This window comes from Nerophis ophidion, linkage group LG21 (genome assembly GCF_033978795.1).
Source record: "Nerophis ophidion isolate RoL-2023_Sa linkage group LG21, RoL_Noph_v1.0, whole genome shotgun sequence".
Taxonomy (NCBI): Eukaryota; Metazoa; Chordata; class Actinopteri; order Syngnathiformes; family Syngnathidae; genus Nerophis; species Nerophis ophidion.
The window spans coordinates 46611523-46636851 of record NC_084631.1 but is presented as its reverse complement, the minus strand read 5'-3'; the positions used below and the strand labels follow the sequence as shown (position 1 = coordinate 46636851).

Genomic DNA, 25329 nt, shown 5'->3' with positions numbered 1-25329 from the left:
GTTACTATGGTCATCTAATTGGTTACTATGGTCATCTAATTAGTTACTATGGTCATCTACGTCACAGCAGCTCAGACGAGGCACCCAGCAGTGTGGGCGGGAAGCGTTTCATGCATCCACAAAAATATACACTACACACATATATACCCCCCTCCCCCAATCCAACGCCCTCGACGCAAATCCCTTAGGGGTGATGTAAGGATGGTCAGCGCCTGAGAGCTGCGGCCGACCACCATGACCCCGCACTCCCTTCCCTCTGTTGCTAGATATCTGGAGATGTATGTTGTAATATGTATATATGTGCTTTGCTATGGAGGTTTTTTCCCCACTCCAGACTGGGCCCCCTTAGGAGCCCAGTCTAGATTGTATTTTTTTACTCATCCTTCCCTAGCGTTTTACCTTTTCCCCATCTTTTACAGGAGGGGGCTTGTGGCGAGCCATCAGCGTTCCTGTTCTGTAACCCTGTACACTGTTTGTTTGTCTCACCTTGAACGGGTTTGTGCTGAAAACAAAGTTTCGTTGTACTTGTGCAATGACAATAAAGACATGTCCTATCCTATCCTTCCACAGACGCGGAAGGAGATTTTCACAACAAATTTGTAAAGCTTAGTGATCTATAGAATAAAATAGAATAGAATAGAAAGTACTTTATTGATTCCTTGGGGGAATTCAGCAAATATCAAATATATCATATTCCACTGTTTGTTGCATTTTTGTTGCGTTTCACTTGATTGTGATATATGTCATGTGACATTCATATTTTGTCAATATTCAGTGTTTTATTGTTCATAGAAAAATGTAAAATTCCAGTACGTTTTTTAAGGCCGTCTGTGATAACGTTTTTAGCTTTCAATCAGACATTATTGTGAGGTTTTGTATTAGTGTTCCTAAAAATAGATATGCAGGTCCCCAGACACATTTGTTTTCTCTAAATGTGGCCCCCGAGTCTTCCCAACGTGTCCTGGGTCTTCCCCGTGGCCTCCTACCGGTCGGACGTGCCCTAAACACCTCCCTAGGGAGGCGTTCGGGTGGCATCCTGACCAGATGCCCGAACCACCTCATCTGGCTCCTCTCCATGTGGAGGAGCAGCGGCTTTACTTTGAGTTCCTCCCGGATGGCAGAGCTTCTCACCCTATCTCTAAGGGAGAGACCCAAACTCATTTGGGCCGCTTGTACCCGTGATCTTGTCCTTTCGGTCATAACCCAGAGCTCATGACCATAGGTGAGGATGGGAACGTAGATCGACCGGTAAATTGAGAGCTTTGTCCTCCGGCTCAGCTCCTTCTTCACCACAGTGGATCGATACAGCGTCCGCATTACTGAAGACGCCGCACCGATCCACCTGTCAATCTCACCATCCACTCTTTTAGGAGTCTTAGTTTTTATTCTATTCAGGGTCAAATAAGCCCAAATAGCAAAGAGAAATAAAAAAAAGCACGTAAAAAAACAGCTTAGGTCTTAAGAGGTTAAAATGACAAACATATGTAAATATTATGAATGACTACATAACATATATACCGTATCTTTCGGAGTATAAGTTGCTCCGGAGTATAAGTCGCACCTGCCGAAAATGCATAATAAAGAAGGAAAAAAACATATATAAAAGTCACACTGGATTATAAATCGCATTTTTGGGGGAAATGTATTTGATAAATCCCAACAGCAAGTATAGACATTTGAAAGGCAATTTAAAATAAAGAATAGTGAAGAACAGGCTGAATAAGTGTAGGTTATATGAGGCATAAATAAGAAACTACTATGTTAACCTAACATATTATGGTAAGAGTCATTCAAATAACTATAACATATAGAACATGCTATACCTTTACCAAACTATCTCTCACTCCTAATCCATAAATCCCATGAAATCTTAAACGTCTAGTCTCTTACGTCAATGAAATAAATAATATTATTTGATATTTTACGGTAATGTATTAATAATTTCACACATAAGTCGCTCCCGAGTATAAGTCGCACTCCTGGCCAAACTATGGAAAAAAACTGGGACTTATAGTCCGAAAAATATGGTACTTAAAGCATGTCTTTATATTTGCATATAACGAGAAAAGGACTCCAACTTAAGGTGAGGTAGTGGAAACAAATATGGAATAAAAATAAATCACACAAGTAGTAATAAAGATAACAAATAAGAATTGAACCTATTGTACAAGAAAGGTAATATTGCACAGTAGGGTATTAGGGTAGGATATTGTATGGGGTGAATTATTTATTACAAGTTTGAGTCAAAGATGGTGACAGCTCTGGGAAAGAAGCGGTCTCTGAGCCTGATGGAGGTTTTAGAGCTGATTTTGCTAGTATTTATAAAGGAAAAGCATACGTGTTCTTGTCTCGCATAAGGATTGTGGGAATGATTGGCAAAATCCCCCCCAAAAAACATAAGTGCCGTTTCCCTCGAAGCACATCTTTAAAATCTGACAAGAGAACAGATTTCCATTTGAACTCATGTTTGCTGTTATCCCATGAATGTGGATTTACAGGATAATACTATCCATCAGCCTCCAAGGCATGTCCGGGGTGCAGGAAGTGCACAGACAGGCTAGACAAGACGTCTTAAAAGACTCACAGCTGACTAAAAGCCACGCTGGGAAAGTCTACGGAAGAATCTTGGGAACGCCAAACAACACAATGATTGGTAATCTTCTTTAAACTTCAACAATCCCTGGTTAACTACAAACGACACATCAAAATGCAACGTAGTACAGATACGGTCGTATTGTTTTCATTTCCAAAAACAATTAAAAACATTGGTATAATCTATAGGTGAGTCAAAGTACTAGTAGTAACTAGGGTTGTATGGTATAGTATGAAGTGTTTCCCCCAGAAAATGTGTTAGTTAAGATGGTGTCTCTCCGGCGGACAGACGTCTCCACCTCGTCGCTGCCACCACAGCCTGGGGGGCAATAGACTACAGGCCGTGGTGAAGTAGGCCGGCTTCGTCTCGTGGAGAAGCCTACAAATTTGGGTTGTGTTTTCTGCTCCATTTACTGATGCTTTAAGACATGGCTCGCTAGTTAGCGGCTAATGTCCAGCCACAATTGGCAGTGTTTTACCTACTTCTAAATCACTAATCCTTGCCGCCATGGCGACAAATAAAGTAAGTTTCTTACAAGTATCATCCCTGCAGAATGAGGAATAGCTAAACATGCTTCACTAAACACCTTTGGAGGATACAATAGCTCACCGGTGTCACAATGTAAACAAATGCCATGGGTTGATCTACACCTGACATCCACTGTAATGATACCAAGTACAATAGCATATTTAGTCAATACTAGGGTGGTCCCGATCCGATATTTGGATCGGATCGGCCGCCAATATTTGCCAAAAAATGCGTATCGGCAAGGCATGGGAAAATGCCGATCCATATCCAGTTTAAAAAAAAATTCTGGTCCGTGTTTTCCAACACGCTGATTTAAATAATACATTCCACTCTTCTGCTGCTCCCTAAACTCCATTCCGCATTTTCCAGAACACCTTCAAAACATCCACAGGTCTGCGTTCTAACCGTTCAGACGGCCGTGTGAATTAAAAGTTACTGTAAAAATGTCAGCTGTGTGGGATTATTTTATCCTGCAAAACGAAAAAGATGAAGAGGTGGAGTGCAAAACATGCCACAATAAAGTCAAACGTGGTGGTAAAGTTGTAAGACATTTTAATTATTCTTGCGAGTGAGAGGCTTTTTAGCACTCATCATAGATGAACACAGGAGCAGGCTGACACCTGAGCATCTTGAAGTGCTCGTCTTTGTTAGAAAGAATCTCCCCATTATGCTTGGACTTCAATTGTTCGCCACCCCCCTGATGGGGCAAACAATTGAAGGGTGTGTTTAGATATATATATATATTTTTTTTTTTTTTTTTTTTAAGTTTACACTTGTTCAAGAGCAAGTATTGATGCTGAGTTATAGACATTTTATCCCACTCAGGTTGTTTGTGTGTTTTGCTTTTTTTAATAATGTTTACAGCATTATTTGCACTTTATACTGTTCACTTTTTGCTGTTTAATAATGCCATTTATGTTTGTCATGTATAATTTGTGATATTTTTTTGTTTATCCTTGAATACCAACTATTGTGTATTATTCAAACTCACCTAATTCAACTGGCTAGTTGTTGTCAAGAGTACTAAAATCATTTTCAGCATGGATCTGACAAATAAGTAGGCTACATAACTTTGAACTTTAATACATGCTCGGATAGGCCAGTATCGGATCGGAAGTGCAAAAACCTGGATCGGGACATCCCTAGTCAATACTACTATGATTTAGGGCTGGGCGATATGTCGATATTTCGCAGGTTTGTCTCTGTGCGATATAGAAAATGACTCTATCGTAATATCCGATTATATGCTCTCACACCGTTGCTTTAAGCTGCGTGCATGACATTACTGGCGTTTCTCACTCCTTCTCGTCTGTCCTTCTCACAGAGACGTAAAATAAGCCTGCCTTCTTACATACGTCACATACTGTTGCGCATGTAGCGCCACACGCTCTCGCCGAGAGCTAACGTTAGCATGGCTAACGTTAGCTGAGGGAGGTGGAGTTGCTTTTAGCTGCGGGCTTTACACAACAGGAGTTTCTCACTCCTCGTCTCTCATTCTGACAGATACAGAAAACAAGCCCGCCTTCTTACATACGTCACATACTCTCGCCAGTCTGGCCTCATAGCTCTCGCCGATCAGAGAGAGAGATGGTGCCAAACTGATCACAAATGGAGGAAGAACAATAAATGCCCAACAAAAAGAGCAGGGGGTCCATCATCTGGCGGTGGTTTGGCTTCAAGTGGGAAGATATTCAGCAGACAACAACAACATGCTGTTCAATGTATATACTATGATGATTAACTTGTGTGATGACTGCATTATGCTGATAGTATATATTTGTACCATCAATAATGTACATCATTCAATGTATATACTATGATGATTAACCTGTGTGATGACTGCATTATGCTGATAGTATATATTTGTACCATCAATAATGTACATCATTCAATGTACATACTATGATGATTAACCTGTGTGATGACTGCATTATGCTGATAGTATATATTTGTACCATCAATTGATTAACGTGGACCCCGACTTAAGTTGAAAAACTTATTGGGGTGTTACCATTTAGTGGTCAATTGTAGGGAATATGTACTGTACTGTGCTATCTACTAATAAAAGTATCAATCAATCAATGCAAAGTATGCAGCAGAAGTGTTACTACAAAAAGGTAGCAACACTAATAATTTGTTCTTTCATTTAAAAAGTCACCCGTGAGAGAATGAAAAGTATTTAATGAATACAGTTTTGGTCAATTGACTTAGTTGTGACTTCCCTCTCTGCATGAAAGTTTAAAAGTAGCATATATGAATGCAGTATGAAGAAGAATGTTTGAATGTAGACACATAGAATCATCATACTGCTGTCATTATATGCATCAAGTCTGCATTCTAAGGCCAAGGCAAAATATCGTAATATATATCGTATATCGCAATATGGTATAAAAATATCGCGGTATTAATAAAAACCAATATCGCTCAGCCCTACAAATATTACATCGAAATTTTTTTATCATCACACAATATTTTTTTCTAAATTCATATAATATTCATTAACTCAGGAAATATGTCCCTGGACACATGAGAACTTAAATTATGATCCTTTAACTACTTGGTATCGGATCAATACCTAAATTTGTGGTATCAACCAAAACTAATGTTAAGTATCAAACAACAGAAGATTAAGTGATTATTACATTTAAACAGAAGTGTAGATAAAACATGTTTAACCGGAAAATAACCAAATATTAACAGTAAATGAACAAGTAGATTAATAATCCGTTTTTACAGCTTGTCCTTTAAAATGTTGACAAAATAATAAAATGATAAATGAAAATATGTTACTGTGTACGTCAGCAGACTAATTAGGAGTCTTTGATTACTTAATACTAAAAGACAAGTTGTCTCGTATGTTCAAAATTGTATTTAAGGACAAAACTGTTCTTCGATTGCAATAAGAAAATAGATGTTTAATGTACCCTAACATTGTTTTGTTAAAATAAAACCAATAATGCCATTTTTTGTGGTCCTATTATTTAGAACAGTATGGAAAAGTATCAAAATACAAGTTGGTACCGGTACCAAAATATCGGTATCGAGACAACCCTAGCAGTAACACAACAATGACTTTGTTTAGCTTTCAGCCACAAGGCCGCAACAAAAGAGGGAATGACCTGAGGCTTTCAGCATGGACTGGACTGGACTACATGCTTAACCACAACATGGTGGCATGTGACAGCGCAACAGGAAGCTTTCACTCTGCATTGCAAGAGGTTAAAACGAGACTTGGGTGAAACACGATACTCATGCTATACATACTTTTGGAGCACATATACAGTACCGAGAGATAATAATCAACTGTGCATAGGATGAGGCCAGTGTGGTTCTAGGAACTGCACTAACAATTTGGCCTAAATAGATTTCAAGACATAGATGAGTCCCTAAAGTGCTGTCACAGCCCTTCCCCTAAAAAATATGATCATTGCGTGAGAAAGATGTGTGTAAGATGAGCCCCGCCTGATGTCAACAGCGTGGCAGTGAGTGTGGAGTCTATCAGGACGAGGTGACGAGAGTCCTGGAGACGAGATGATAACCGACAGCGTGAGTCATTAGGGCTTATGCTGGGTTTAAAACATGAACCATCTGCTCCACTGATTAACACACAAGACATGTTGAGATGAACATCTGATGAACTGTGACTGACACAGAAAGGCAGCACCCAGCTGAAGTCCAACAATGAGGAACCATACTAACCTCACAGGGGAAACTCTAAACTATTGAATATAGAACAAAATAGGATGATATATGGAATATACTCGATATATCGCGGGTTTGTCTCTGTGCGATATAGAAAATGACTATATCGTGATATTGGAGTATACGTCCTCACGCAGTTGCTTTTAGCTGCAGTCATTTCGCTACAGGCGTTTCTCACTCTCTTGTCTCTGCTTTTCACAGAGACATAAAACAAGCGCACCTTCTTACATACGTCGCATATTGACGCGCGCACAACATCACGCGCCCTTGCCAAGCAGAGAGGTAACGTTAGCAGTGGTGCTAACGGAGCAGTGCGAGTGGTAATGCGAGAGAAAGAACGTGCAAATCTGGTAAAAAATGAAGGAAGACATAATTCCCAAGAAAAACAGCAGGGGGTCCATCGTCTGGCGGTGGTTTAGCTTCAAGTGGAAGATGTTAAACAATTATGCGGCAAAAGCGTTGCTACAAAAAGTAGCAGCACTGCTAATGTGTAGCATCATTAAAAAAGTCACCCGCTAGAAAATGAGGAGTGTTTGAAACTCTGCATGTCAACATCTTGGCTGGTGCCACACCAACAAAATGCCCAAGCAACCATTTCCACATCAACACCGCATAAAAGAAAATAGTCAACAACAGAAAGAGATGACGTCCACAGGAACCTACCACATAGTGAAGGACATACACTATTTGATGTCCTATTATGCAGCTCATTTTTATTTGACACTTATTGAAATATCTTGTGTGACATCATGCACAAAAGTGCACTATATTTGTTTTAAACTATTGTAGTGGCGTTCTGTACAAAAAGTGCACTTTAATTTGGTGTAGTTTTGATATGTCATCTTAGTGACATCATGCACAAAAGTGCACTAACAGCTTGTTTTAAAATGTCTCTGACAATCTTGCACTTTCTGTTTGGAAATGACATGAATGTTTGTGCCACTGTGCCAATAACTGTTTCATAAATACACTTTTGCTCAATTTACTTAGTTGTGACTTCCCTCTGCATGAAAGTTTAAAATGAGAAAAATAAATAATATGACCCCATTAATGCGCCTTTTGTATGAAAATAGACCTAAATAGACCCGCTCATTGGCAGTGCACCTTTTAATCCGGTGCACCCTATGGTCCGGAAAACACGGTAGTTTCACTTTGTAAATTTAATTGCTGGAATAAACCCACCTTTGCGTGATATTCTAACTTTGGAAGTTTCACCTGGACTATGTGAGAATGTTTGCCCCGTGGTGAAACCGTCGTTGTGGCAGGACTTGCCATTCCGTTACTGTGGCGCTTTGAGCATGTGCAATTAGGGCTGGGCGTTATGGCCTTTTTTTAAATCTCGATATTTTTATGCCATGTCACGATACACCATATATATCTCCATATTTGGTTTCAGTCTTGAATGAAGACTTGATGCATATAATGACAGCAGTATGATGATTCTATGTGTCTACATTCAAACATTCTTCTTCATACTGCATTCATATATGCTACTTTTACACTTTCATGCAGAGAGGGAAATCACAACTAAGTCAATTGACCAAAACTGTATTTATTAAACAGTTAGTGAGTTTTCCTTGCCCTTATGTGGGCCTAGCGAGGATGTCATAGTGGTTTGTGTTGTGGTTTGTGCAGCCCTTTGAGACACTAGTGATTAAGGGCTATATAAGTAAACATTGATTGATTGATTATTGGCACAGTGGCACAAACATTCATGTCATTTCAAAACAAAAAGAGAAGATTGTCAGATGCATTTTAAAACAAATAAAGTGCACTTTTGTGCATGATGTCACACAAGATGACATATCAAAACAACACTAAATTAAAGTGTACTTTTTATAGAGAACGCCACTACAATAGTTTAAAACAAATAAAGTGCACTTTTGTGCATGATGTCACACAAGATATTTCAATAAGTGTCACACAAAAATGAGCTGCATATTAAATAGTATATGTCCTACGGTGTTGATGTGGAAATAGTTGCTTCGGCCAATTTGTGGGTGTAGCACCAGCTGAGATGTTGACATGCGGAGTTTCAAGCACTCTTCATTGTCTGGTGAGTGACTTTTCAAATGATGCTACAAATTAGCAATGCTGCTACTTTTTGTAGCAACGCTTCCACCGCATAAATGTTCAACATCTTCCACTTGAAGCCAAACCACCGCCAGACGATGGACCCCCTGCTGTTTTTCTTGGGAATGAATTCTTCCTTCATTTGTTACCAGATTCGCACATTCTCTCTCTCTCATATTACCACCTGCCACACACCGTTAGCATCACAGCTAATGTTACCTCTGCCCGGGGAGGCCGAGTAACGTTGCACCCGTGACGTATGTAAGAAGGTGCGCTTGTTTTATGTCTCTGTGAGAAGGAGAGACAAGAAAGAGTGAGAAGAGCCTGTAGTGTAATGCCCGCAGCTAAAAGCAACTGTGTGAGAACATATACTCCAATATCACCATGTAGTCATTTTCTATATCGCACAGAGACAAACACGCGATGTATCGAGTATATTGATATATCGCCCAGCCCTATGTGCAATAACATTGCATACGTGTCAGTGCACATCATGCATTGGAAACAAAGTGGGTCAAACATAAAGGGACCATTAAAAATCCACCCAAGATAACAGATGGGTTCTTATCTAATATAAATTGGATGATGGAATCTCTAAGCCAGAAAGCGACTCCCTTTGTAAGAACGTGACAGTCAAACGTTGCTTGCTTTTGTGTGATCTAAAATAGTAAGAGATGACTGCTACAAAGAGGAGCTGTTCAACCCTGACGCACACTTGAGAGAATCTCATGGATGGCTGCAGCCCTGATCAGTGTGGTCATTAGTTGGCATGTGAGCCTCGGACCATTAGAAGTGACCGACGGGCGTTAATGCTGCAGGGATCACCGGCCATGCCTCATACATCCGAAACAGCATTATGCAAAGAGTTGAAGCCAAGAGCGGGAATATTGTCAGGTTGCATTGGCGCTGGGCGAAATGGCCTTTTTTTAATATCTCGATATTTTTAGGCCATGTCACGATACACCATATATATCTGCATATTTTGTCTTAGCCTTGAATGAAGACTTGATGCATATAATGACAGCAGTATGATGATTCTATGTGTCTACATTCAAACATTCTTCTTCATACTGCATTCATATATGCTACTTTTAAACTTTCATGCAGAGAGGGAAATCACAACCATGGCATAGCTCGTTTGGTAGAGTGGCCGTGCCAGCAACTTGAGGGTTGCAGGTTCGATTCCCGCTTGTGCCATCCTAGTTACTGCCGTTGTGTCCTTGGGCAAGACACTTTACCCACCTGCTCCCAGTGTTACCCACACTGGTTTAAATGTAACTTAGATATTGGGTGTCACTATGTAAAGCGCTTTGAGTCACTAGAGAAAAGCGCTATATAAATATAATTCACTTCACTTCACTTCACAATTGACCAAAACTGTATTTATGAAACAGTTATTGGCACAGTGGCACAAACATTCATGTCATCTCCAAAACATAAAGTGCAAGATTGTCAGAGACATTTTAAAACAAGCTATGAGTGCACTTTTGTGCATGATGTCACTAAGATGACATATCAAAACAACACTAAATTAAAGTGCACTTTTTGTACAGAACGCCACTAAAATAGTTTAAAACACATAAAGTGCACTTTTGTGCATGATGTCACACAAGATATTTCATTAACTGTCAAATAAAAATGAGCTGCATAATAGGAAATCAAATAGTGTATGTCCTTCACTATGTGGTAGGTTCCTGCGGACATTATCTCCTTCTGATGTTGACTATGAGTGTTAATCTGGAAATGTTTGCCTCGGCATTTTGATGGTGTGGAGGTGTGGCACTGAATGGAGATGTTGACATGCGGAGTAAGCACTCTCCATTCTCTAGCAGTCGACTTTTCAAATGATGCTACATATTAGCAGTAATGCTACTTTTTGTAGCAATGCTTTTGCCCCACACCTGACAAATTAAAGTTGTATGTTCGACATATTCCCACTTGAAGCCAAACCACCCCCAGACGATGGACCCCCTGCTGTTTTTCTTGGGAATTAATTATGTTTTCATTTTTTACCAGTTTCGCACCTTCTCTCTCTCTCGTATTATCACTCGCACGGCTCCGCTAGCATCACAGCTAATGTTACTCAGTCTGCTACCTCTCAGTTCCGCGAGGGCGTATACGTGTGTGACGTATGTCATGACAGTATGTGACGTGTGTAAGAAGGTGCGCTTACTGTCTGTGAGAAGGAGACACTAAAAGGAGTGGGAAGAGCCTGTAGTGAAATGCCCGCAGCTAAAAGCAACTGCGTGAGAACATATACTCCAATATCACCATATAATCATTTTCTATATCGCACAGAGACAAAGCTGTATCGCGTATATGGAGCCCTAGGTTGCATTCACATTTGTGGATGACTCACTCGCTGCCACCACATCAAACCTGCCAATACTGGGCATTCACACGGATCACAAGCAAGAGCTGTGAACGGACGTGGGACATATTGAGAAGTGATGACTCGGAGCGTATCTGAATGTAGTCTGGGTCACATTCCCAGCCTAAGCAGGGTGAAGGTGGCGGTCTTCTCACACTCGGCCATGTTGAAGTGCGCTCTTGTTCCTGTGTCTATATCACACAGCGGCTGACAATTTCAGGAAACCTTTATCACAGGACGCCGTGCAGGGAAAATATAAACAATCTGTTTATGTGTCGTTAGAGAGAACCCTGGTTTGTGCGACGTCAAGGCACAAACTGCACAATGGAAGTTTATCGCCATCTGATCTATAACATTACTTGCAATTTGCCGATTATGAATGCAACAAAAGGAGCAAAGGCCGGCTCACATTGACTTGGAATACAATAACCGCAGCCAAGTGAGTCACGTTGTGGAAGCACAAACCACTTACAGTATAAAGTACAGGCCACAAGTTTGGACACACCTTCTCATTTCAATGTGTTTTCTTTATTTCCATGACTATTTATTTACATTGTAGATTGTCACTGAAGGCATCAAAACTATGACACCTGTGAAGTAGGACTTGTCTCTGTGTGATATAGAAAATGACTATATGGTGATATTGGAATATACGTTCTCACGCAGTTGCTTTTAGCTGCGGGCATTACACTACATGCTCTACTATCTTTCCTTCTAACAGAGACATAAAACAAGAGCTCCTTCTTACATACGTCGCGCGTGCAACAACATACGCCCTCGCGGAGCAGAGAGGTAGCCAAATGGGTAACATTAGCTGTGATGCTAGTGGTGCGGTGCGAGTGGTAATAATAGAGAGGGAAGGTGCGAATCTGGTAACAAATGAAGAAAGAATTAATTCCCAAGAAAAACAGCAGGGGGTCCATCGTCTGGCGGTGGTTTGGCTTCAAGCAGAAAGATGTTGAACAGACAACCGTAATATATCAAGTATGCAGCAAAATCGCTGTTACAAAAAGTAGCAGCACTACTAATGTGTAGCATCATTTCAAAAGTCACCCGCTAGGCAATGAAGAGTGCTTGAAACTCTGCATGTCAACATCTCCATTCAGTGCCACACAAATAAAATGCTCAAGCAACCATTTACACATCAACACCGTCTAAAAGAAAATAGTCAACAACAGAAAGAGATGACGTCCGCAGGAACCTACCACATAGTGAAGGACATACACTATTAGATGTCCTATTATGCAGCTCATTTTTATTTGACATTTATTGAAATATCTTGTGTGACATCATGCACAAAAGAGTAATTTATTTGTTTTAAACTGTTGTAGTGGCGTTCTGCTGTACAAAAAGTTCACTTTAATTTAGGATGACATATCCCAATTTTGATGGGATATGTCATCTTAGTGACATCATGCACAAAAGTGCACTAATAGCTTGTTTTCAAATGTCTCTGACAATCTTGCACTTTCTGTTTTGGAAATGACAAGAATGTTTGTGCCACTGTGCTAATAACTGTTCAATAAATACAGTTTTGGTTAATTGACTTAGTTGTGATTTCTCTCTCTGCATGAAAGTTTAAAAGTAGCATATATGAATGCAGTATGAAGAAGAATGTTTGAATGTAGACACATAGAATCATCATACTGCTGTCATTATATGCATCAAGTGTTCATTCAAGGCTAAGGCAAAATACCGAGATAAAGATAATGTATCACGATAGGGCTTAAAAATATTGATATATTATTAAAAGGCCATATTGCCCAGCCCTAATTCTGTTACATAGGCAGCACGGTGGAAGAGGGTTTATGGCGTCTGCCTCACAATATGAACTGTGATTATATCCATCCATTTTCTACCACTTGTCCCTTTGACAAGGATAGTCAACTAGAGAGGAACTTTGATTTACAAACCTCTGTGTATGCAAAGTTTTCGATGTAGGAACTTTTCGATGAAGCCAAACATGGCTGAGTGACATTGTCCACACAGCACAGTCTTCCACTTCACAGGCTCACGTATCGACACTCCAGCATGAGTGCTTTTTCTTGTTTGGTTCTTTTGCCTTCTGACAAGTTTTGTCCATTTTGCTAACTTAATAAGAGTTCCAAAACCTCAGCAGGAGACGACTGCTTTGGAGACTATTTGCGAAGAGTACATCCATGGCGCTCGCCAGCATGACCACAGCACAGCAGAGTGAGTAATCACATCAAGATTTAATTGTGAAACCGGTCCTTTCAGGGAAAGAACGCCACAACAGACATATATCACTGCGGAGGAAAAGACAGGATCTCCTCTCTCATTGCAGGGTGGCCCCTCACTCTTCAAAGCACAAACATGCAGACCTATGGCTGGCCTCTCCCACTTCCTCCTCCCTTCACTCCCCCTCCTCTATGCTTTTCTCCACAGTTCTCGGCCGTTGTTAATGTGTGCATTTACTTTTTTAAATGTTTATTATTGTTGCAATACGGTTGTTGAAGTAAAGGATGTTTGTGAGGACACCATAGTGACTTCTGTGTTTGTGCATGGGTTGGCGGAGCAGAGCATACAGCAGCTGGTTGTTGTCGTTTGGACTTCTTATTACACAGAACCTTGATCCATTATCTCCTTGTTACGTTTGTTTGATATGCGGTACTGTATATCACTTAATAGTGTGTTTTAAAGTAGGGCTGGGCAATATAGCATTTTATTAATATCTCAATATTTTTAGTATATGTACAGTATGTGTATTTGTACGTTTGTGCAGTGAATGTATATGTACAGTATGTGTATATGTATGTTTGTACAGTGAATGTATATGTACAGTATGTGTATATGTATGTTTGTACAGTGAATGTATATGTACAGTATGTGTATAAGTCAAGACGTGACGATGCACCGTCATGCAGAGGAACCGGTACTTTTCAAACAGAGTATAGTATGCTATACTAGTACCGGTATACCGTACAACCCTAGGTGTCTATCCTGGGGCCGCCAGAAGAGTAGCCCTGTTCTATGAGGAATCAGAGTACAGTTGGCAGATGAATGACTTCCGCAGACGGAAGGAGGTGACATGCAGACCGAGTGTAAAAAGGACAGTTAAGAGACCGACAACATCAACAAGCGATTGTAAAAATTGCCGTCCATCGACTAGCAGCAATGCTCGTGCTCTTATGCAAACACATGCTACTTACTAAGTGGGTGATCAGGGATTGGCTGTTGTTTAAAACATGTGCTGACAGTATCCCCAGTAAACACATAAAAGCCGGTAGAGCCACAGCGCTGAAGCGTAAGAGGGACGCAAAGGCCTGATGATCAGCTGTGATGAAACTTCAGGTTTGAAAAGGGATCTTAACAGCTTTCTCGAATGACGGGCGTGTGGTTTGAGATGATAGTCAATCAATACAAAATGTGTTTACAACTGGTCCCCTTGAGCGTAAAAACAACAACAAAAAATCAGTGTTCCCCGTCACGTTGTCTAATTACAAAATATCGAGCATGCAGCCTCTCATGAGGAAATCCTTTCACATAAACAGCAAAGAGGGGTGGCAGTACACCGTAGACACCTCTAAGGATGCGACAGAGTTCCTGCTCATTTTGCTCAAATGATTTGAAAAACTTTCCTAATCACAGGACCAAGAATCACTGAAAAGGATTATTTGTACAAAGAAATGTGCACCGATTAATGACACAACTAAAACCGCAGTGGCAACTAAAGTCTTGTTCCTGTGGCTAAGTAAGTACTTCAAACTAGGGCTGGGCGATATATCGAATATCCATCCATCCATTTTCTACCGCTTATTCCCTTTTGGGGTCGCGGGGGGCGCTGGCGCCTATCTCAGCTACAATCGGGCGGAAGGCGGGGTACACCCTGGACAAGTCGCCACCTCATCGCAGGATATATCGAATATACCCGATATATCGCAGGATTGTCTCTGTGCGATATAGAAAATGACTATTGTCATATTCGAGTGTCCGTTGTCACGCAGTTGCTTTTACCTGCGGACATTACACTACAAGTTCTTCTTACTCACGTCTCTGCTTTTCACAGAGACGTAAAACAAGCGCACCTTCTTACACGTCACATAAGTATACACCCTCGCGGAGCAGAGAGGTAGCGGCATGTGAAATGTTAGCTGTGGTGTGAGTGGTAATGCGAAAGAAAGAAGGTGTGAATCTGGTAACAAATGAAGGAAGAATTAATTCCTTAAAAAAACAGCAGGGAGTCCATCGTCTGGCGGTGGTTTGGCTTCAAGCGTGAAGATGTTGAACAGGCAACCGTAAATTGTCAAGTGTGGGGCAAAAGCGTTGCTACAAAAAGTAGCATTATTGCTAATATTTAGCATTATTTGAAAAGTCACCCGCTAGAGAATTAAGAGTGCTTGAAAGTCCGCATGTCAACATCTCCGTTCAGTGCCACACCAACAAAATGCCGAGGCAACCATTTCCACATCAACACTGTATGAAAAAAATAGTCAACAACAGAAGGAGATAACGTCTGCAGGAATCGAAGGACATACACTATTTGATTTCCTATTATGCAGCTTATTTTTATTTGACAGTTATTGAAATATCTTGTGTGACATCATGCACAAAAGTGCACTTTATTTGTTTTAAACTATTGTAATGGCATTCCGTAAAAAAAAGTGCACTTTAATTGAGTGTTGTTTTGATATGTCATCTTAGTGACATCATGCACAAAAGTACACTAATGGCTTGTCTTATAATGTTTCTGACAATCTTGCACTTTCTGTTTGGAAATGACATGAATGTTTGTGCCACTGTGCCAATAACTGTTTCATAAATACACTTTTAGTTGTGATTTCCCTCTCTGCATGAAAGTTTCAAAGTATCATATATGAATGCAGTATGAAGAAGAATGTTTGAATGTAGACACATAGAATCATCATACTGCTGTCATTATATGCATCAAGTCTTCATTCAAGACTAAGGCAAAATATGGAGATATATATGGTGTATCGTGACATTCCTTATTAAATATTGAGATATTAAACAAAGGCCATATCGCCCAGCCCTACTTCAAACTAATAGCCAGTAGGGCTGAAAAACAAATCGAAATACTCAAAATGTTTTAAAACAATTTTACTTAATCTGCATCACAAACGTTGTCATTTTACTCAAAGAGCTAAACTGTGCTGTTGTTAGCGTGACGGCCGACTATCCTCACTCTCCTATACCCCCCCGCAAGCCTGGCCTTTATTCAACATTTGGAAGGCGAAGCATCACATGCATAAATGTATTGTGGAGCGAGCGAGACATGTTTTTGACATAATGGATTGTTCCCAGTCCCTCTTTGTTTCCATTTAAATCTCCCATTAACTGTTCTTCCAGGAACTTTCCACAAAAGGCAGAGAAACCGTCGGGAGTTCCTTTAAAGCAGACAGTTAAGACGAGGGCAACTCCAAAAAATCGATTCAAATCCAAATTGTGATTTTTGTTTATTCAGATTCTAAATAGATTCATAAATTTGGAGAGTCAATTAAAAAAATTCATTAGAAAAATTGCATATTTTTTGGCAAATGTCCATCCATCCATTTTCTACTGCTGGTCCCGTTCGGGGTCGCAAATGTTATTTTTTTTTTTTTTAATCGGAATGTTTACATTTAATACATTTTTCTCCCGGTCCTTTTTTTTTGGATAGTAAAAAAAATATTAAAAAAGATTGATATTGCCTGATATAAAACACTTAGCCATCGCACGCAGCCCTAATTTGAGTCAAAATATTAGGCTATTTTTAAGTTGATTCAAATAATGCAAGCTTTGATTAATCATGATTAATCCAAATTCAAAAGTAGAAATAATTTGATTTAAAAAATATTCTAGTATTTTCACAATGTGCAGCAGGCCAATAATACATCAGCAGTGTGCCACTGTACACAATACAATATATTTACTGTGTATGAAAATACATTTATGCAGGGAAATATTCTATATTTTCATGAAGACTCTACATCAGGGGTGTCTAAGGCGCTACCCAGGGGTCATTCATGGCCCTCGGACAATTTTTTATATTGTACTCTCTGCAACTTGTATGAATAAACAAACACAATAAACAACAGAATGGGGGGAAAACAGAGCAAAGAGATACAATGCAAAGAGGATGTTGATACTAATAATGAATAATAACACAAAGCGTTGTCATTAAAACTCAAACTCAATTTCACGGAGGTCCACATGACAGTCAGGGCTGCTATCAGCGAATAATTGTTGAATTTGCCTCTGCATTTGATGGTCATTTATAATTTGTGCGTACACTGTGAAAAAACAATCTGTGGATTTTACAGTAGAAAACTGGCAACTCAGTCATCAGAATTGTATTGTAAAATGTAATTTTTTTTTTAAACAACATATTACAGTAAATGGAAAAACATCAGTGATGTGTACAGCTTAGTGGTAAATTTTACTGTAAACTTTTTGTTGCTTTTACAACATATGATTGTAAAAACCCTAAGACTGTTTTCTAGGAGTGTAACGGTAAACAAAAATGTCGGTTCGTTACGTACTTCGGTTTAGAGGTCACGGTTCGGTTCATTTTCGGTACAGTAAGAAAACAACAAAATATAAATTTTTGGTTATTTATTTACCAAATTTGTAAACAATGGCATAACATACATATACACACAGGTGCCATTGCCAGGGTTTATGTGGTCAACATATATAAAAATAAAAACTAAATAAGATAAGGCTCAGAATGGTTTGTTAACAAAACCTTTCTACATATAAAGTGCTTTTTTTGATTGATTGATTGATTGAGACTTTTGTTAGTAGATTGCACAGTACAGTACATATTGTGTACAATTGACCACTAAATGCTAACTATCCAATACGTTTTTCAACTTCTTTAAGTCGGGGTCCACATTAATCAACATTAAACTGCCTCAAGTTGTTGCTCAAATAAAATGAAATCACAAAACTTTTCTTCTACATAATAAAAGTGCAACATTAAACAGTTTCAAGTCAACTCAGCCTCAGATTAATTTTTCTTTCCCCCCCAGCCTGGCTAACTTGGCAGTAAGAGGATATATGGGCTCATTGTTCTTCCACCATAGAAGTGGGTCAAAATCTAGTTTTTAATGCAATGCAGCAACCCCCCGTGACACCAGACGGGAAAAGCGGTAAAAAATGGATGGATAGATGGTCTTAAACCTGCTGCTATAAAAACATGTGATATTGCTTCAGCCCTACCTGACTCGCTGAGGAGAGGCTGCCTGAATGCGGGGGTGAGCTTCAAAGGGGTTAGCATGTTTGACGTGTTGGCAGAAGCGTACCATACTGCTGCTGAACAATGTCGGCAAACCTCCATCCTCCATTGTTGTATCGCACTGTAAATCCTATTGTCATTGCTTTGAATAGTAAATGGGTTATACTTGTATAGCACTTTAATACCTTCAAGCTACTCAAAGCACTTTGACACTATTTCCACATTCACACACACATACAGTGATGGCGGGAGCTGCCATGCAAGGCACTAACCACGACCCATCAGGAGCAAAGGTAAAGTGCCTTGATTCCCGGGCGCGGCCACCGCTGCTCCCCACTGCTCCCCTCACCTCCCAGGGGGTGAACAAGGGGATGGGTCAAATGCAGAGGACAAATTTCACCACACCTTGTGTGTGTGTGACAATCATTGGTACTTTAACTTTATTTATATTTTCTGAATAAATGATATGATAATGTTCATCAGTCCACTCATTGGTGTTCATTTTCAATCTATCAAGATAAAAAAAATGGTGTCAAAATGTAATTACAGGATGTTATTTATGTAGTTTGGTCATTTTTCTCGACTGATGTATTAACAAGTGGTTTATTTTGTGCATACATTGCGTCATTTTCCAAAGATACAAAGAATTGCTATAGTGACATCCTGTGGACACATTTAGAACAGCATGTCCATTCTTTATACTTAGCAAACTCATCCTGGCGTGGCGGGTTTGGGAGAGTGGACGTGCCAGCAACCCGAGGGTTCCTGGTTCGATCCCCACCTTCTACCAACCTCGTCACGTCCGTTGTGTCCTTGAGCAAGACACTCTGGATGGGCCGTGGTTATGGGCTTGCAAGGCAGCTCCCGCCATCAGTGTGTGAATGGGTGAATGTGGAAATAGTGTCAAAAGCGCTTTAGTACCTTGACGGTAGAAAATGATAGAATAATTATATATAAGTTATCACACAACTCTTATGCTTAAAGGTCGTTAGTCTAGTTATTATCTATTGTGCTCAAGTTGTACTTTTCTTTTCGTGCAAAAACACAGAATGTGTTATCTTCCACTGCAAGTTAGGAGTTGCTTCGCCGCAGATTTTTCAGTCTTTCAGCCTGCTAACAGCCAAGGACGAACCTCAGGCACCTCAACAAAGATAAGACGACAGCAGGCAGCCAAAACAGAGACAAGGTGCAATCACGAGGCCCCCAGCACATTTCCATTCTGAATAATCACACATTGTGCCTACTGAGCCCCTTGCATAATGTGTCACCCATGGTCAGGTTCAAACACCGATGACATCCATTAGACAAGACAAGAAGCATAGAATCAAACAGAGACAGGATTCAATGTAGCTCATGAGGAGAAACATCTGGGCTGCAAATTCGAACAGTCTCCCACCACGCTCTGAAGGCAGTCACAACGCGCTCCTACTTTATTTGGGCATTTTCTGATTACATTACGCAGCTGCTCCTAAGGGGAGGTGGTCATAAACAGCTTTTGCACTCAGTCATAAACAGCTAAAAAAACAGGTGCCTGGTCCTGCTTCCTTTCTGCTTTGTAGATCACCTGTGGCTGTCAATAGATCAAAGAAACCGACACCTCCATGTTGCATCCCATCGCACACAGTGGAGTTTTACAAGCCTTTTGCTTGATAAGATGAAAGACAGCTTTTGTCTTCCCGCAGGGGACCTGAACTTAATGTAACACAAAGTTGTGTGATAACTTCTATACAATTATTCTGACACCTCTCCCTTTAGAAGCAGCCTCAGCAATGTAACTAGGGAACTCCTGAATAAAAAGGGGGGCGAGTGGGCTGTTCCTCAGAGCGTAGGGTGAGACTGAAATTGAGTGTGCAACTCCCTGCCTTCTCCTCATGAGCAAAATTGAACTCTGTCTCTGCCTGATTCCTTGCTTCTTGTTCAGTTTAACAGATAGTTCGGTGCTTGAACCTGACAGAATGGGCCTTAATTTGATATGAAACCCTGTGATGTATTATACTGTAAATGTGTTCATGTTCGCAATAAACTCGTCACGCAAACAAGACAAGAGCCCGCTCAACTGCTGGGAAGTGTGACGGTGGACGTCATTATCCGAACATGACTATATTCCACGGCCAGCTAACTGCAGTGCCGATATATCCCAAGATCATGGCATTAGCGGTGTAGTCCCGGCTGCGGTGCCACTTCTAACGTGGTGGCAACACCGTGACTGAGTGCCGTACTCAGGCGGCCAGGCCATCTCACCCGTTTACCTGCGCTGCCAGGCTATCTACCCTGTTTACCTGCCAGGCCATCTCCCCCGTTTACCTGCCAGGCCATCTCACCCGTTTACCTGCCAGGCCATCTCCCCCGTTTACCTGCCAGGCCATCTCCCCCGTTTACCTGCCAGGCCATCTCACCCGTTTACCTGCGCTGCCAGGCTATCTACCCTGTTTACCTGCCAGGCCATCTCCCCCGTTTACCTGCCAGGCCATCTCCCCCGTTTACCTGCGCTGCCAGGCTATCTACCCTGTTTACCTGCCAGGCCATCTCCCCCGTTTACCTGCCAGGCCATCTCACCCGTTTACCTGCCAGGCCATCTCCCCCGTTTACCTGCCAGGCCATCTCCCCCGTTTACCTGCCAGGCCATCTCACCCGTTTACCTGCGCTGCCAGGCTATCTACCCTGTTTACCTGCCAGGCCATCTCCCCCGTTTACCTGCCAGGCCATCTCCCCCGTTTACCTGCGCTGCCAGGCTATCTACCCTGTTTACCTGCCAGGCCATCTCCCCCGTTTACCTGCGCTGCCAGGCTATCTACCCTGTTTACCTGCCAGGCCATCTCCCCCGTTTACCTGCGCTGCCAGGCTATCTACCCTGTTTACCTGCCAGGCCATCTCCCCCGTTTACCTGCGCTGCCAGGCTATCTCCCCTGTTTACCTGCCAGGCCATCTCCCCCGTTTACCTGCGCTGCCAGGCTATCTCCCCTGTTTACCTGCCAGGCCATCTCCCCTGTTTACCTGCGCTGCCAGGCTATCTCCCCTGTTTACCTGCGCTGCCAGGCTATCTCCCCTGTTTACCTGCCAGGCCATCTCCCCTGTTTACCTGCCAGGCCATCTCCCCTGTTTACCTGCCAGGCCATCTCCCCTGTTTACCTGCCAGGCCATCTCCCCTGTTTACCTGCGCTGCCAGGCCATCTCCCCTGTTTACCTGCCAGGCCATCTCCCCTGTTTACCTGCGCTGCCAGGCCATCTCCCCTGTTTACCTGCCAGGCTATCTACCCTGTTTACCTGCTAGCCCTTAGCGCGCGCACGCGCACGCGCGCACACACACACACACACACACACACACACACACACACACACACACACACACACACACACACACACACACACACACACACACACACACACACACACACACACACACACACACACACACACACACACACACACACACACACACACACACAAGCCCGGACAAAAAAAGTACTCAGCACACGTCGGTCGCCGCTTACCTCGACGAACATCGTTCCGAAGGCCCCCCGGTCAACCCCGCCGCATGTTACCGGGTGAAGGGGCGTGCTTTGCTGGCGGTTACAAGCGTCGATGGAGCCAAGCTCCGTAGGTGCTAGCCAGCGTCGCCATGTTGGCGAGGTTTACGTCTCCCGAGCCCCGTTAGTGGACGTCGCCACGTGATTGGTGGAGACGTGATGACGTAGACACGCACATGACGTAGCGACGCACGTGACGTAGCGACGCACACACGTGACTGACTGACATGCAGAAATGTGTTGTTTTCCAACTTTATACTAGAACATAGTACTATATATACTACATCTCTTTACTCCTTTAAAATTGTTATCCCGCAATTATGAATTTTATCTCATAATTTAGACTTTCTTAACTCATAATATCGAATAGAAAACAGTTTTATTGTCATTATTACAGTGAACAGGTTCAAAGAACCTGCGATGGGGTGGCGACTTGTCCAGGGTGTACATCGCCTTCCGCCCGATTGTAACTGAGATAGGCACCAGCGCCCCCCACGACCCCAAAGGGAATAAGCGGTAGGAAATGGATGGATGGAAGGTTCAAAGAATAACGAAATTGGTCCCCTAAGGTGCGCACACAATAACAAAGTAATATAAATAGTAAAACATATAAAAAAAAGAAGATTTATACACATCTATATATGTATAAATCCACATACATGCATATATCCATACATATAGATATATATACAAAACCCGTTTATGACTTTCAAAATTGTGTTAGATGTAAATATAAACAGAATACAATGATTTGCGAATCCTTTTCAAGCCATATTCAGTTGAATATGCTACAAAGACAACATATTTCATGTTCAAACTCATAAACTTTATTTTTTTTTTTTGCAAACAATTTATCTTAGAATTTCATGGCTGCAACACGTGCCAAAGTAGTTGGGAAAGGGCATGTTCAACACCGTGTTACATCACCTGTTCTTTTAACAACACTCAATAAACGTTTGGGAACTGAGGAGACATTTTTTAAGCTTTTCATGTGGAATTCTTCCCCATTCTTGCTTGATGTACAGCTTAAGTTGTTCAACAGTCCGGGGTCTCCGCTGTCGTATTTTAGGCTTCAAAATTTTCCGTGGGAGACAGGTCTGGACTACAGGCAAGCCAGTCTAGTACCAGCACTCTTTTACCATGAAGCCACACTGTTGTAACACGTGGTGTGGCATTGTCTTGCTGAAATAAGCAGGGGCGTCCATGATAACGTTGCTTGGATGACAACATATGTTGCTCCAAAACTTGTATGTACCTTTCAGCATTAATGGTGCCTTCACACATGTGTAAGTTACCCATGCCTTGGGCACTAATGCACCCCCATACCATCACACATGCTGGCTTTTACACTTTGCATCGATAACAGTCTGGATGGTTCTTTTTCTCTTTGTTCTGGAGGACACAAATGTCCATGGTTTCCAAAAACAATTTGAAATGAGGGCTCGTCAGACCACAGAACACTTTTCCACTTTGCATCAGTCCATCTTAGATGATCTCGGGCCCAGAGAAGCCGGCGGCGTTTCTGGATGTTGTTGATAAATGGCTTTGGCTTTGCATAGTAGAGCTTTAACTTGCACTTACAGATGTAGCGACCAACTGTGTTTAGTGACAGTGGTTTTCTGAAGTGTTCCTGAGCCCATGTGGTGATATCCTTTAATATCCTTTAGAGATTGATGTCGGTTTTTGATCCAGTGCCGTCTGATGAATCGAGTGGAGTGATTTCTCCAGATTCTCTGAACCTTTTGATGATATTATGGAGCGTAGATGTTGAAATCCCTCAATTTCTTGCAATGTCACTTTGAGAAAGGTTGTTCTTAAACTGTTTGACTATTTGCTCACACAGTTGTGGACAAAGGGGTGTACCTCGCCCCATCCTTTCTTGTGAAAGACTGAGCCTTTTTTGGGAAGCTGTTTTTATAACCAATCATGGCACCCACCTGTTCCCAATTAGCCTGCACACCTGTGGGATGTTCCAAATAAGTGTTTGATGAGCATTCCTCAACTTTATCAGTATTTATTGCCACCTTTCCCAACTTCTTTGTCACGTGTTGCTGGCATCAAATTCTAAAGTTAATGATTATTTGCACAAAAATTTTTTTTTATGAGTTTGAACATGAAATATGTTGTCTTTGTAGCATATTCAACTGAATATGGCTTGAAAAGGATTTGCAAATCATTGTATTCTGTTTATATTTACATCTAACACAATTTCCCAACTCATATGGAAACAGGGTTTGTATATATATCAATCAATCAATCAATCAATCAATGTTTATTTATATAGCCCTAAATCACAAGTGCCTCAAAGGGCTGCACAAACCACAACGACATCCTCAGTAGGGCCCATATACTGTAAGGGCAAGGAAAAACTCACCTTGTGATTATTCCATCTTGTTTTGAACGCTCCTTCGGTTAATCCTACGTACGTGTCGGATGTGTTAATGTCCTTGCGTGTTACCTTTGCTTGGTAAACGACTGATGTCTGTAAGCACCCTCCGTTGAGAGGGCAATCAGGTTTCTTGCGACAGTTACATTCCTTATTGGTTTCAGAGTCGTTTAGTCTGGGGGTAGGCAGTCCTTTTGCAATTGCTTTGTTGTGGTTTGAAATGATTTGTATGTGTGTGTAAGCTGAATTGGACCAAGCAACCCCCCCGTACCAGAAAGTACTTGATGAAAGCGGATACAACTTCACCCTCACCTATGAACCCACTCCAGGAAACCAACCAAAAAAGAGCAGAAAACGAAACAACATCATCTGGTACAATCCGCCATTCAGCAAAAACGTCTCAACCAACATCGGCCGCAAGTTCCTCACTCTGATCGACAAACACTTCCCCAAAGGCAACACCCTAAGAAAAATATTCAACAAGAACAACATTAGATTGAGCTACAGCTGTATGAATAACATGCAACAAATCATTTCAAACCACAACAAAGCAATTGCAAAAGGACTGCCTACCCCCAGACTAAACGACTCTGAAACCAATAAGGAATGTAACTGTCGCAAGAAACCTGATTGCCCTCTCAACGGAGGGTGCTTACAGACATCAGTCGTTTACCAAGCAAAGGTAACACGCAAGGACATTAACACATCCGACACGTACGTAGGATTAACCGAAGGAGCGTTCAAAACAAGATGGAATAATCACAACGCCTCCTTTAGAAAACAGACTTTGCGGAATTCTACAGAACTCAGCAAACACATTTGGAACCTCAAAGACAATAATGTTGAATATTCAATAACATGGCAAATGTTATTGGTAATTACAGTGGTAATAAAAGATGCAACCTATGCTTAAAAGAGAAACTGTTTATTATATATCATCCAGGCCTGTCA

General features: G+C 41.4%; 1 protein-coding gene and 1 long non-coding RNA gene across 4 annotated transcripts in view; one reads left to right on the top strand and one right to left on the bottom strand.

Moving 5' to 3' along the window:
• Positions 1 to 22124, bottom strand: part of snx13 (sorting nexin 13) — a 75370-nt gene extending 53246 nt beyond the window's left edge. For both annotated transcript variants that reach the window (XM_061882811.1, XM_061882810.1), the window contains exon 1: positions 21957 to 22124. In XM_061882811.1, the coding sequence (XP_061738795.1) occupies positions 21957 to 21968 (12 nt within the window). In that variant the 5' untranslated portion in view covers positions 21969 to 22124. The remainder of the gene's footprint in view (positions 1 to 21956) is intronic.
• On the top strand, positions 1942 to 13758 carry LOC133540231 (uncharacterized). 2 transcript variants are annotated; one of them, XR_009803588.1, is made up of 3 exons: positions 1942 to 2653; positions 13387 to 13460; positions 13573 to 13758. It is a non-coding gene; the product is annotated as an uncharacterized LOC133540231 (long non-coding RNA). The 2 variants fall into 2 exon arrangements; XR_009803587.1 differs by having other exon boundaries at positions 13384 to 13460.
• Positions 22125 to 25329: the final 3205 nt, after the last annotated feature.